At 44.0% G+C, this 13,429-nt stretch overlaps 1 protein-coding gene across 1 annotated transcript in view; it reads left to right on the forward strand.

Annotated features, from left to right (window-relative positions):
* The first annotated feature begins 4,608 nt into the window (after positions 1-4,608).
* ENPP1 (ectonucleotide pyrophosphatase/phosphodiesterase 1) overlaps positions 4,609-13,429 on the forward strand; it is a 62,324-nt gene continuing 53,503 nt past the window's right edge. The window contains exon 1 of the mRNA XM_015421254.1: positions 4,609-4,836. Coding sequence (XP_015276740.1) covers positions 4,609-4,836 — 228 coding nt within the window. The remainder of the gene's footprint in view (positions 4,837-13,429) is intronic.

Below are 13,429 nucleotides of genomic sequence, written 5' to 3' on the forward strand. Positions count from 1 at the left end.
GTCCATCCCTAATGAACTTCTGGAGCATGATGGAAGACAGAAGGGCCTTGCGTGATGTGGTCCATGGGGTCGTGAAGAGTCAGACTCGACTGTGCGACTGAACAGCAACAACAATGAACTAAGGAAAGGTTAACTTTTTATTTTGTATATTGCCTTTCAAAAATATGCACAATTAACCGTGTGATTTGATGTGGCAGCATCCTCCTCTGGTAAATCATGTTGGGTAGGAATTCATCACTCTGAAAAAATGAGTCAGATATGGTGTGTGAAGAGTGTAGGAATGGCAGTGCCAGAACTGTAGGTGGAATGAGCATAGTGGGGTAGAGGTTCGGGTTCATCTTCATGGAAACAGGCATAGATATAGACAAGGAGCAAGATACAGACAAGCAGCAAGGACCAGAGAATTGACACTGCCAGAAGAAGAAGGCTGATATTCTTTACAAATTAATTGGCTGATTTACAGGGAGTTCTAAACAGGGTCACACCAGTCTAAGCCCATTGACTTCAATTGATTCTGGAGGGTGCAACTATGCTTAGGACTGCACCTTTGATTGAAACACCATCTTGACTTCATGGAATCTGGCAGCATGATTATGGTTTTCAAGCGTCTCTCATTTAGACACTGAACAGATGACTTGTTTAGCTTCAGCAAGGCTGCTATGTCGCATGTCTTCAGGCCATACTTCAGAGATACGAAGATACCTTTTCAAATGATCCATATTCCCCTCCTAGCAATGAGCCACTTCCTTATATAGCATCCATGTGTTTGAAACCATGTGTTTCTTCGGCTTACATAGATACGTGCACCCAGGGGTCATTTCGTAGAAAAAGAGCTAGGGGGACTCATTAGCATAACTCATTAGCATATGCCACACCCCCTGACATCACCGGAAGTGTGTCCTCCCCACAGCCGGCGGCGACCTCCAGCGAGCACCAGCAGGGAGCTCCAGGCCCCGCCCTCCCGCACCTCACCCGGGGGGGATGGCGTCCCCCCGCGTCCCCCCCCCCAAATGACCCCTGCGTGCACCTCTTCCTAGGAATTCAATCTGTGTTAAAAGAAAATGTTTCATTGAGGGACCTTTTTGACATAAAAATTACATGTTGCAATTCACAAATTAACTGAAGTTTTTGCATGGGCCTCTCGCCTCTCCTCAGACTGTTAACTGACTACTTTGCTCTCTGAGAAGTTTTCCTTTGACAACCACAATTCTGAATCTTTAACTGGGGCACAATTTCTGCTCTGTTATCTTCTTATGTTATACAAATTTTGGTATATTATGACCATGGCAATATGATGTCAATCCTCCCCCCTGTCCGCACTACAAACCGAATCATGTTTGCTAAGAGATCAGGCTAGTTAGATCTCAGTTTTGGATGGGAGACCCACCAAGGAATACCAGGGTTTCTACGCGGAACCAGGCAATGGCAAACCATCTTTGAACATCTCTTGCCTTGAAAACCCTGGGAGTGGTCATAAGTCATAATGGCAAAATGATGATGATGATAACAATGACGACAACAACCATAATAATGTGTCATAAACAATGCTCCCTCTAAGCTGTGGAGTCTTGTGAGCAAAAATTCTACTTTGTGAGCTACTGACATTAAAGTTGTGAGCGAGCAAGTTGGCTACTGCATAAACTAGTTTGCTCTGGAGCCATCCTTCCTGAGCTAAGAAAAAAATGTGTGAGCTGGAAGCTAAAAGACTGAGCTAGCTCACACTAACTCAGCTTAGAGGGAACACTGGTCATAAATAATGATCAGCTGCAATTTAGTACTGGCATGCATGGCTCAATATTTAAAGAGCCAATCGTTTTTAAGCCCCAATAAAAACAACATGCTTTAGTTTCTGCAGCTTTGGATGCCATTTCTTAATGTAACAGTAGGTTGAATATGTGAAAGTCAATCAACTATTTTGTAGCCAGCTGGTGATGATATCAACAGGTATTTTTTTTACTGTCCTTTTAACAAAAGCTGGCACAAAATATCTTATGCAGGAGTCGTCGGCTTATTTTAGTCTTCCTCCCACAAAGCCAGTTTGCTGAATATCATTTCTAAATATGGGCTGCTGATTGGTGCCTATTTGATTTAACGTAAGAGAATATTTACTTATGTTTTGAACTGAAATAATTTCAGGATGCATTTATTCAACACCAACAACATTTTACACAGTACTTTACACAGTAAGACATTCTTCTACCCTAAGAAATGTACAGCACTTATTTTTATTTTGTTTATACCCCACCTTTCTCCCCACTGAGGAGCCTTGTATAATTTATTTTTCCATTTATTCCATTTTATCCTCACAACAACTCTGTGAGATAGGTTAGGCTGAGTGTGTGTGACTGGCCCAAGGTCACCCAGCAGGCTTCCATGGCAGAGAGTGATTTGAACTTGGGTCTCACAGATTCTAGTCCAGCTTTCTAACTGCTGTACCACACTGGCTCTTATATGGGAATATGTGTGTGGGGAGGCCATAAAGAGGACAGGAGAGCCAAGGATAATTGTGGTGGGGGGGAACAACTGGAGAGGCAAGGGGAATGCAGTTTATAGTAGACTAGGAAAAAGGCCCGTTGTGGAAATAAATACAACGGCCTCTGGAAAGAGCCTCTGGTTGGGTGCCCCAGCCTTGGACACTCAGTGTCAATTTGCTGTGGCGACCTCAGCAGGGTGTAATGACACTGAGTCCACCATTTTCTCCAGAGGAACTGATCTCTGCTACCTAAAGAACAGTTGTAATTTTGAGTGATCTCCAGCCCTCACCTGGAGATTGGCAACAATGGTTCCCCAGAAGGGAATGGTTGGTTTGGAGGGTGGAGTCTATGGCTTTGTACCTGTCTGAGGTCCCACGACTCCTGAAACCTCACCCTCTCCAGGGTCCATCCCTCACATCTCCAGGAATTTCCCACCTGGAGTTGGCAACCCTATCTCCTTCCCAGCCAATCATCAACCTACCTTTATTTCCCCCTCACTCTTCACCTTTCCACCCCCCACACACCTGCAGCCTCTCCCATGCTCTGAAGCCCTGACTGCTACATCACATTGGCTGTCATACAGGGGCCACCTCAGCAGCATATAAGGGTACAGAGCTCACCATTTTCTCCAGGGGAACTGATCTCTGCCATCTGGAAAGCAGTTGTGATTCTGAGTGATCTCCAGCCCTCACCTGGAGATTGGATACATTTTACCTCAGAACAGCAAACTGTTTAGAATGTTAGAGGCAAAAGCCAATCAGGTCGCATATGCAAATGACCTCTGTGTTCCAAGGCAAAGGCCAATCAGGCCACATATGCAAATAACCTCTGTGTTCTGACTGGCTAGGGGGGGGGAACAGCAAACTGTTTAGAATGTTGGAGGTGAGACTCAAGCTATGCAGCCAGTGGATAGGGACAGATTCTGAGTGGCACACCAAGGCGCCAACCAATTCTGGAGCGTGTGGAATGTTCTAGAGAAGTACCACCACCATTCGGCTTTTATATATAAGGGAGATGCTGGTGGTGGTTGGGAGTGTAATAAAAGATAACTTTTCACAGTGCACATTCAGACTCTATAAAGAACAAACAAAAAGCAAACATAATTCCTGTTTGAAACCACACAAAGAAAGTAACAGAGTGTCAGGCAAAGGGCAGTATTTTCAATGGGGGAGGGAGGTCTTTGGTAATCTTGTTTTTGTAACTTTTATTTGGATACGTATATTGAACGTACATGTGTTAAACATATTAAGCTTGCTTCCTCAGTAGGGCTTACTCCCAAATAAATGCACAGAGTAGTAAAAATATGAAAATGTTAATTCTGTGGGAAAAGACTAGTAACAGGTAGCTTTGAAGTTTCAGTTCTCACAAATATTTTCTTGATGACTACTCAGCTGTTTAACTGTTACATTTCCTTTGAACAAAGTATTTCAGTAGCACCTTTACCACCAACAAAGTTTTATTCAAGGTGTGAGCTTTTGTGTACATAAAGACGTGTGTGTACACACAAAAGCTCATACCTTGAATACAACTTTGTTGGTCTTAAAGGTGCCACTGAACTCAAACTTTGTTCTACTGCTTCAGACCAACACGGCTACCCAACTGGTCACATTTCCTTCGCTTTACGTTAGCCTAGAATTGAAGGGAGTGCTTGAGCTCTGGGAAAATCTGTGTATATAAGAAGGCAAAAGAGTTATATTTCTCCCTCCACAAAGAAAAAAAAAACCGGAGAGGAAAATGTATCTTCACTTTCGCGTGTAAACAAACCCGGTCACCTTCCTGCAGTGCAACGTCTATTTTGGAGCCAGATGATTCCATCCCTCAAGAAATCACACTTTTAGTTACTTCAGAGGATTCCTCCCCCAATAAAGCTTCTTCAGAAGACAAACGGAGATTCCTCCTCATTTCATGAGAAGAGTCACACAAACGCAGATTGGAAAGGGGGAACCACCTAGATCTAGGGGACCTAGACAGGAAACCGAGGAATCCGGGACGTTTGGTTCCCTCACTCCCCCAGTTTGGGCAGCCCGAGGGAAGCCCGCCAAAGCCGGGGGAAGGAGGCGGAGCCAGGGCAGCTCGCAGGCCCCTTATTAACAGAAGCGGCAGGAGGCGGAGGGCAAGACACGCCGCAGGGACAATGGAGAGCATTGGCAGCGCTAGCGACAGCCGAGCCAAAGGCAATCCGCCTGCGGGTAATAGCCCAGAAAAAAACCTCCGCGGCGATGGGGCTGGCGCAAGGGCAGAGTTGCAGAATTCAGCCGCGGTGCCCATGCTGCCGGCCATGGAGCTCGCGGATGAACCCGAGAAAGCGGCGGCGCCCATAGGCAAAGACAAGGAGCGGAATGCCTACAAAGTTCTGTCCCTGGTAAGGAGGCGACGCTCACAAGGAGCGCAGCGGAGGTGGCGGGGCTTACTCAGGTGTAATAGCGAGACTGGGAGCACGGAGACCTGGGTTCGAATGCTGATTACAAGGCGAGCCTACCTGGCAGGGTTGTTATGAGGTTAAAATGGGATGCTGCCTGGTGATGCTCACTGGAGGAAGGGTGGGCAACAGACAAAACAGCCGTCTTGCAAAAATTGGGAAGCGAGTGACTGAATTGTTTAGTGCCATTTAACGGATCTGTGGTTGACAGCTCACACAGCTTCAGAATTTAAAACCATATGGCATCATTAAAGCACACGGGAAGGACTTTCTCTGTATACTGTGTTGGTTACCTGAATCTGTGTTGGTTACAGTTGGGTGTGGAGGCCACAGAGGTCTCCGGTACTTTGTGAGAAGTCATTCTCAGCCAATATAAACCAATACTATGTATGTGGTGCAGGGCTTGCTTTCAGCCAGTTTACCAGCCTTGGTTTTCAGTGCTTTGGTTCAGCCTTGGAATATGTGAAGCATGAGCATCTGTGCAGGTCTATACTAGAGTTCTCTCAACATTCATCACAATATACTCTTACACATCTGGCATCCAAAACAGAACTAGAGTACAGGGGATAGGACTGTCATGTAGAGGTTAAACCTTGCATCTCTCTCTCTTTTTGAGGTGGCACACATATAATGGGGAAATTAGAGCTGTTCAACTCAATCTGTAGGATTTTCTACACTCAAAGAGTTCATCAGAACTGGAGGAGCTCCTGTCACCAGTCATGCTGTATCACCTGCATCATACCCAGGAATTCATATCTAAAGTTATATCATGTGAATCGGTTATTCCACAGCATCTGTTAGTCAGCCCTAGAAAAAGATGGGTTTCTCCACTCTTCTGATGCATATTTATGGATGATGTGGAGATTGTAATCTGTGTTATGGATTATGTTACAATTACATTACAATGAGGGGCGATAGTTATTCCAGATTAATTAATATGGGATTCAGATATGTGTCATGTATGTGGTGAATATCCTGCTTCACAGGGATGATTGTGAGATAACACAGGTTGAGATATATTATAACTTGCAATTGGGGGGGAGGGTGAAATGAGAAATGATACCTAAATGGAGATTATGGGAGTGGTCTTCCTTGGTTAGGGTCCATGGTGTCTGTTCCTGATTTGGTAGAACTACAAAGTATGTTACTAGGTAACAATTAGACAGCTTCTCTTCATCATATCTTTCTTTTTTGAGGGGGGGGGGTATTTTTGCATTTTTGTGTGTGTGCCTATACCTGGAAGTCATGGTGACCTCCTACTGGGGCACGGAGGACATTCAAAGAAGTGGCTTGGTAACCTACCTCTGGCCTTCTGGCCCTGGTATTCTCTGGAGGTCTCCCATCCAAATACTTGCCAGGGTTGGCCCTGCTTAGCTATCCAGGTCAGGGCATCTCTTCATCGTATCTTGATGGGAAATTGGACAACAGAGAAGTTATTTTTGGCACTTCCATTTATATGGGACCTTGAGAGGAAAGTGTGTTATTTAGTTCTGGTTGATAAAAATGTCTTGTCCCTTTAATATAAGTTTAATTTGTGGAAATGAATAAATGAAGCTTTTTATGCCATGGGTGTAAATAACCTCACTTGGTAAATAACATCCTCTTAAGTCTCTGTTAAAAAGACAGGTCGTTTTCTCCAGGCCTGGTGGCAACCCTATGTTCTGGTTGCATGTTTACTTATTCTGGAAGAGTTCCAACCTAGTTGACATCAAAGAGGAGGAAAGGCTGAGGGACTTGGAATGTTTAGTCTGGAGAAGAGGCAGTTGAAGGGGGACATGATTGCTCTCTTTAAGTATTTGAAGGGCTTGTCTGAGGTTAAGATGCTGAAGCTGCAGACTGGAAGGTCTGTAGCTCTCCAGTTCTGTGCTGTGTGATGGAGTGAGCTCCCCTTGCTGCCCCAGCTCCTGCCAACCTAGCAGTTTGAAAGCAAGATAAATAGGTACCACTTTGGTGGGAAGGTAACAGCGTTCTGTGCGCATTGGTGTTTAGTCGTGCTGGCCACATGACCACGGAAACATCTTCGGACAGCGCTGGCTCTTCGGCATGGAGATGAGCACCACCCCCTAGAGTCAGATTTGACTAGCTTTTGAGCAAGGGAAACCTTTGCCTTTTGCACTTAGAGGAAGGCAGGGAGCTGTTCCTGTTGGCAGCAGAAGATAGGACTTGCAATACTGGGTTTAAATTAAGGGTGGGAAGGTACCGGCTGGATCTTAGGAAAACCCTTTTTACAGTAAGAGTTGTGCAGCAGTGGAATCAGCTGCCTAGGGAGGTGATGAGCTCCCCCTCGCTGGCAGTCTTTAAGCAGCGGCTGGACAAACACTTGTCAGGGATGCTCTAGGCTGATCCCGCATTGAGCGGGGGTGGTGGTGGACTAGATGGCCTGCTTGGCCCCTTCCAATGCTGTGATTCTGTGATTCTATGTTATAGAAAAAAACATCAGATTCAACAGCGTTCTGTTGTTACAACTAATGTTCTAAACCTTGAGCAACCTGAAATGGCATTTGGAGTCAGCAGCACCATGGCATTCATCACCCTCCAGGGATTTGAGATCTGTGATCTGTTCTGGAGACTTTAATCCCTCTGCGTCACGCACTACTTGGTGATATGGACTGAAAGCATGAACCGAAGTCTGGTTATGCCTGCCATGGTCCAGTGAGCTTAAATTGTAAAAATTGATAGCAAGATTGCAGTATTGGTGATAAACATCCTGCCACACTTCGTAAACACCGCAGCATTAATTAATTAATTTTTTTGCTGGTTCAGTGTGTCATGACTGACCTGGAATGTATCCATATGGTATGTGTGATGAAGTATTCTTTAGAACAGTCCTTGCTAACTGTCTAGATGGGGATTTGGTCTGCAGATTTTTTTTATAACTCAGCGACTTCAAAGCGAATGTTACTATTAAAGGTATTGCCTTAGTCACCCATAATCACGTCATAAGTATTACATCAGTATTTTACTGAAGTCTGTCAATAAAACAGTACCTACTGTGATTTTTTTAGTATTTTACTGAAGTCTGTCAATAAAACAATACCTACTGTGATTAAAAAAAAATTAAACAACCCTCACAGGATGTTGCATTGCAATTTGCTAGCTGTCTGCTATCCTCGTGAGTGTGCTGTCCAGCACTTGCTGTTCTAGACGATTCAGTGAAGCTTCCACCTCTGCTGTAGGTAAAACCAGACTACATTCACTGTCGGCAATACAAAGAGAATACAGTTCCTTCCTACTCTTTTTAATAGCATCTCATAGGCCTTTTGGGTACACTGCTGCTGCTGAGTGAGTCACTCACTTTGCCACTCAGGGATGTAAAGTTATTGCTCAAATCATGATTAGGGCATAGGCCTAATTATGACATGCCCAACATGTGTCAGGTTACAGGTGTACAACCGGACTCATAGTCAGATGTTGATCAGGGGAATTCCCTTAAAAAGTGCTTGTTCACTTGGCTCTGTGAGGAGGGAGAAGGAGCTTCAGTTTCTTTCTCGCAGTTACCTCCACCCCCCCACACACTATTTTTAGTGGCAAAAAACCAGGTGAGGGGAATACAGGAAGCATTTTTAAAGGTCAATTGTGACCAGTGGTTTTTTGTTGTCTGTGAAGCAGTTTAGTTAGTTAAGTTTCTGAAACCCAGTTTACTTCTAACCTGATTTAATGAGCTGGTACACAAATTTACTTGTGCTTCCGTATTGTACATATTAGGCTGCAAAACCTTTGTGAGCTTTGGACTATGACCTTTATAAAGTTAGTCATTCAGCTGCTTTTGTAATTTAGTTGATATGTTAACAGCTGCTTTTCTGAAGCAAGGGAGAGAAGAATTAAAAAATAGGACTGTATGACAATAATTAAAAAAAATAGAGATAGATGGAAGGTGAGGGGTTTCCTAAAGCGGTCCAAAACCCCCTCTTTTTGTAAAAATAAAATAAAACAGAAGACACTCAAGTTCAAATTCATAACAATACAAGAAGATTTCCATTGGATGAGACCAAAATTAGTCTGTGCCAGAATCCTGTTTCATATAGTGGCCAACTGGATGCCTGTAGAAGGCCTGCAAGAAGAAGCCAAACCTGTTATTGCCACCCCATAATGGATATTCAGAAATATGCTGACTCTGAACATGGAAGTTCCATTTAACCATCTTGGGTCATAAACATAGATGTACCTTTATTTGTTTAATGTAATTTTAAAGTCACTTACAGTGCAATCCTATGCATGTTTGCAGAGAATTAAGTCCTGTTTTATTTAATGGCGCCTACTCTTGCGTACATGTTCTTAGGATTGCAGCCTTAATTTAGCAGCTATCATTACAGTTTTGGGCAATGGATTATTTATGTAAGTTATGCATTAACTAGTGCTTTTGTATTTTTTAATCTGCTGCCCATCAACTCACCTGTGTGCTCCTGAGTTCTAGTTTTAGAAGGAGAATAAGTTTACTATATATTTATGTATTTACAGTTTTTATTAATAATAAAATATGTATGTATAACTGTGGCACCCTCCCCACCTTTGGGCAATGTTCCCTCTAAGCTGTGGAGTCTTGTGAGCAAAAATTCTACTTTGTGAGCTACTGGCTTTAAAGTTGTGAGCGAGCAGTTTGGCTATTGCATAAATTAGTTTGCTCTGGAGCCCTCCTTCCTGAGTGAAGACAAAAATCTGTGAGCTGGAGGCTAAAAATTTGTGAGCTAACTCATACTAACTCAGCTTAGAGGGAACACTGCCTTTGGGTGCTATTTCTGGTTGCTTATCCTAAAGTGGTTTCTTGACAATGAAAGGAGGGAGTGGGGGAGGGTAAATTTGGGGGATGCGGGGTACTGCTGATAAAGGGGAAGAACTGTATGGTGCAGTTGATGAGGCAGGGAAGTCTGGCCAGGTGGCTGGAGTGGCCAGGGAAAACATCGGGGGGGGGGATCAGGGGGAAAGTCCATGGAAAAGGAAGTGGGAGTGAAGGAAGGATGGCTAAATGAATGCAGAATACGAGGAAGGCAGGTGGAAGCCAATTGAGGAGGGAATGATATTTTTGTTCCACTGCAAGTCTTCATGGGTCCACCTTTTGCATGCTTGGGCAATAGAGAGTAGCTGCTGGGACTGTGCAAGCAGCTACTGTCAAGAATGACAAAGGCTGCAAAACTGGGGAAAGTCCCAGCATTCCAGCCATACTCATACAATCCACAAGATGTTGTTATGAGCCCACAGTTGCAAGCCCACAGTTGTAAGCTCTGTCATGTCTCCCACTAGTCATCATCATCTTCTTCTCCTACTTAAACAGAAAGATCCGAATTCTTTAGCTTTTCTTCACAGGAAAAGGGTCTAGCTCATTTATTTTTATGGCTGCCCTTTTCTCCTTGTGTGTTAGCTTTTCCTGAAAGAATATGCAAGAGAGAACAATGCAGTTGGCAAGGCTCTGCAGACTGATAAAAGGAATTATGAAATTGATTGGATCCATGCTACTATGGCATTTGGTGTTCTGGATATAAATATGTGATTTGGAAGCCACTGCAGTACAGTGGTATTCCAGAAGTTGCTTCTGATTTAAGATTTTGTGCTTGGAGATGTGGCTTTTAAAGGTGGTTACACAGGGGTCGTTTCGTAGAAAAAGAGCTATGGGAGCTCATTAGCATAACTCATTAGCATATGCCACACCCCCTGACATCACCGGAAGTGAGTCATAAGGCCACACACCCCGCTCCCAACAGTCCCAGCCGGCGGGAGTGCAAGGAAGCCCCGCGAAGGCCCTCCCTGGCCCCAGGCAGGCAGGGGTGGGGAGGGGCAGGGAGGAAGCAACTTACCCTCCCTCTTCTCCTGCCTCCTCCTGGCTGAATAAGGGCCGGAAGTGGAGCGGCTGGAAGCAGAGGGCGGGGCTTTGTCATGTGCCCCCCCGTACCTCACCCGGGAGAACTGCGATCCCCCGCGATCCCCCCCCGAAATGACCTCTGTGGATAGGCATCTCTACATGGAAACATTGTTGAATGCTACAGAAGATCCTTTCTGACAGTTATTTTCCCCTTCTTTCCCACAGGAGGTCTTTGTGACCCTCTCCAGCAAAAATGGTTGTGGGAGTCCATAGGCAAAAAGCCACTCAGCATGAAGTGCTATGAGGAGGGGGAATCCAGTGAAAGTGCCTCCCTTTCTCTCTTGTGCCAGTCATCCCGCTGCCCATCTGCTGAAACCAGCCCTCCAGACTATTCTCCTCAACCGAGCAGCTCTCTTGCTGTACTCCTAAAGCAGGAGTGCAGTTGATCTGCTATGGGCTCAGGTCACAGCCAGTAGATTGCAGGGCAGTCTGGAGGCCAGCAGGATCCTGTGGAGTGGCCTCCTCTGTTACAGCAGAAATTGTATAAAATAAGTCCCACCCAACAGAAGTCCTTCTGAAGTGCAGACTGTGAGATATTCCCTTACTAGTATTAAGTGTTTTCTGTTGAGATGTCAGTAAAACCAAATGAAGATTTGTAGGTGAAAGTTTAGGTAACATTCAGTGCAAGGAGCCACATACTGCTTATGAAGCAAAAGCAACAAGGTATTTCACAACACATTACACATGCACAAAGGGATTCCAGGCATCTGTTTTAAGGTTCCACCTAAAAGACCTTATTAGATCACTGCTGAATATTCTTGTTGTTACATACATAGGAAGCAATGGATGATATATCTACTACTTTGGTTGTTGTAATGTTTGGTTGCGTTCTCATATATTGCTTTGGTATTTTTAGATTAAAAAGCAGCATATGATTAAAATACAATTTTATAATTTGATAGGACTAAATTTCTTTATTTTCCAGTTATATAAAGAGTCTTTTCATTTATTCCTTTCTGTGAGGGGGCTATGGTAAAATGAGAAGCATTAAACTTGTAAGAAAAATAGTCTAATAGTGTTTCTGTTTGTTTTTGCTAAGCCTATCAGTGTCTTTAAGAGGAAAATTGTGGAACAGTACTAGAATGATGCAGTGCCAGTGAGCCATAAGAGATATCTTAGATAAGAATGAAACTTCTTTTTATCCTGATGCTCCTCTTCTACTGAATTTAGCATGTCTCAGGTTTCTGTCACTTTGAGATTTCTTTTTTAAAAAATATGTCAGATAAATGCTTGTCTCTGCATGCAAAACCCTTTGTTAATATACATTTTAATGTTTGTTCAGCATAACTGGCATCTTGCTTCAAAATCTTGCTCTTTGGATGACCTTGACTAGAAACAGCATAGTACATATTAAAAGATTTTGGTAGTGTATGTGCTAAATTTTAATGGACATGTTGCTTTTTAATGTCAAAATAATGATTCCCCCCCCTCTATTAAATATAAATTCTGTCCCTTTCAAAGGTCAAAGAAGACACAGTATTTCATATAGGCAGGGGTCATTTGGGGGGGGACGCCATCCCCCTGGGTGAGGTGCGGGAGGGCGGGGCCTGGAGCTCCCTGCTGGTGCCCGCTGGAGGTCGCCGCCGGCTGTGGGGAGGACACACTTCCGGTGATGTCAGGGGGTGTGGCATATGCTAATGAGTTATGCTAATGAGTCCCCCTAGCTCTTTTTCTACGAAATGACCCCTGCATATAGGAATTAGTACTTCATTCCACTCAGGGACAGAACACGCAAAACTTCACACCATAGGGTAGCTTAGTTTGTGTGTGTTGTGCATATTTATGCTACTTCCTGTGCTACTGTTCTTACTCTTTAATAAACCAGGCACACAAGAAAATATGTGTAAGTATGCCCTTGGATTATTCATTATCTCTGGTTGCTCTACAGCCTTTGCTCTGCAGCCAAATGTCTCTCCAAATGTATCTCTCCAAAGCAATATCATGAACGATTTCCTATACACCAATCCTAACAACTCAGGAATTGCTGATTTATGATGTGGTTGTCCTAAACAGCAGGCTGCTCATCTAGCCATTTGTATAAAATTGCCAGGACTGCTGTAAGAAACAAAATACATTTGAAGAATATCATGTTTCCTCCGGAGAGGCCCTCTGGCTTAATTTAAGTCTTTTGACCTTATAGGAAAAACAAAGGTTTTAGTGATGTTAAATGTTGTTATTCAGTTGCACAGTCGAGTCCAACTCTTCGTGACCCCATCGGCCACATCACGCCAGGCCCTCCTGTTTTTCGTCGTGCTCCGGAGTTTGCTTAATTTTATGTTTGTTGCCTCGATAACACTGTCTAACTATCTCATCCTTTGCCGTCCCCTTCTTCTTTGACCTCCAATCTTTCCCAGCATCAGGGTCTTCTCCAGTGAGTGCTCCCTTCTCATTTGGTGGCCAAAGTATTTGAGCTTCAGCTTCAGTATTTGGCCTTCCGGGGAACAGTCAGGGTTGATTTCTTTTAGGATTGACTGATTTGATCTCCTTGCAGATCAGGGGACTCTCAAGAGTCTTCTCCAGCACCATAATTCAAAAGAATCTATTCTTTGGCGCTTGGCCTTCCTTATAGTCCAACTCTCGCAGCCATACAGTACTACTGGGAATACCATTGCTTTGACCATATGGACTTTTGTTGGCAGGGTGATGTCTCTACTTTTTAATATGCTGTCTAGGTTTGCCATC

Source organism: Gekko japonicus, unplaced genomic scaffold, assembly GCF_001447785.1.
Source record: "Gekko japonicus isolate JY-2015 unplaced genomic scaffold, Gekko_japonicus_V1.1 scaffold407, whole genome shotgun sequence".
Classification (NCBI taxonomy): domain Eukaryota; kingdom Metazoa; phylum Chordata; class Lepidosauria; order Squamata; family Gekkonidae; genus Gekko; species Gekko japonicus.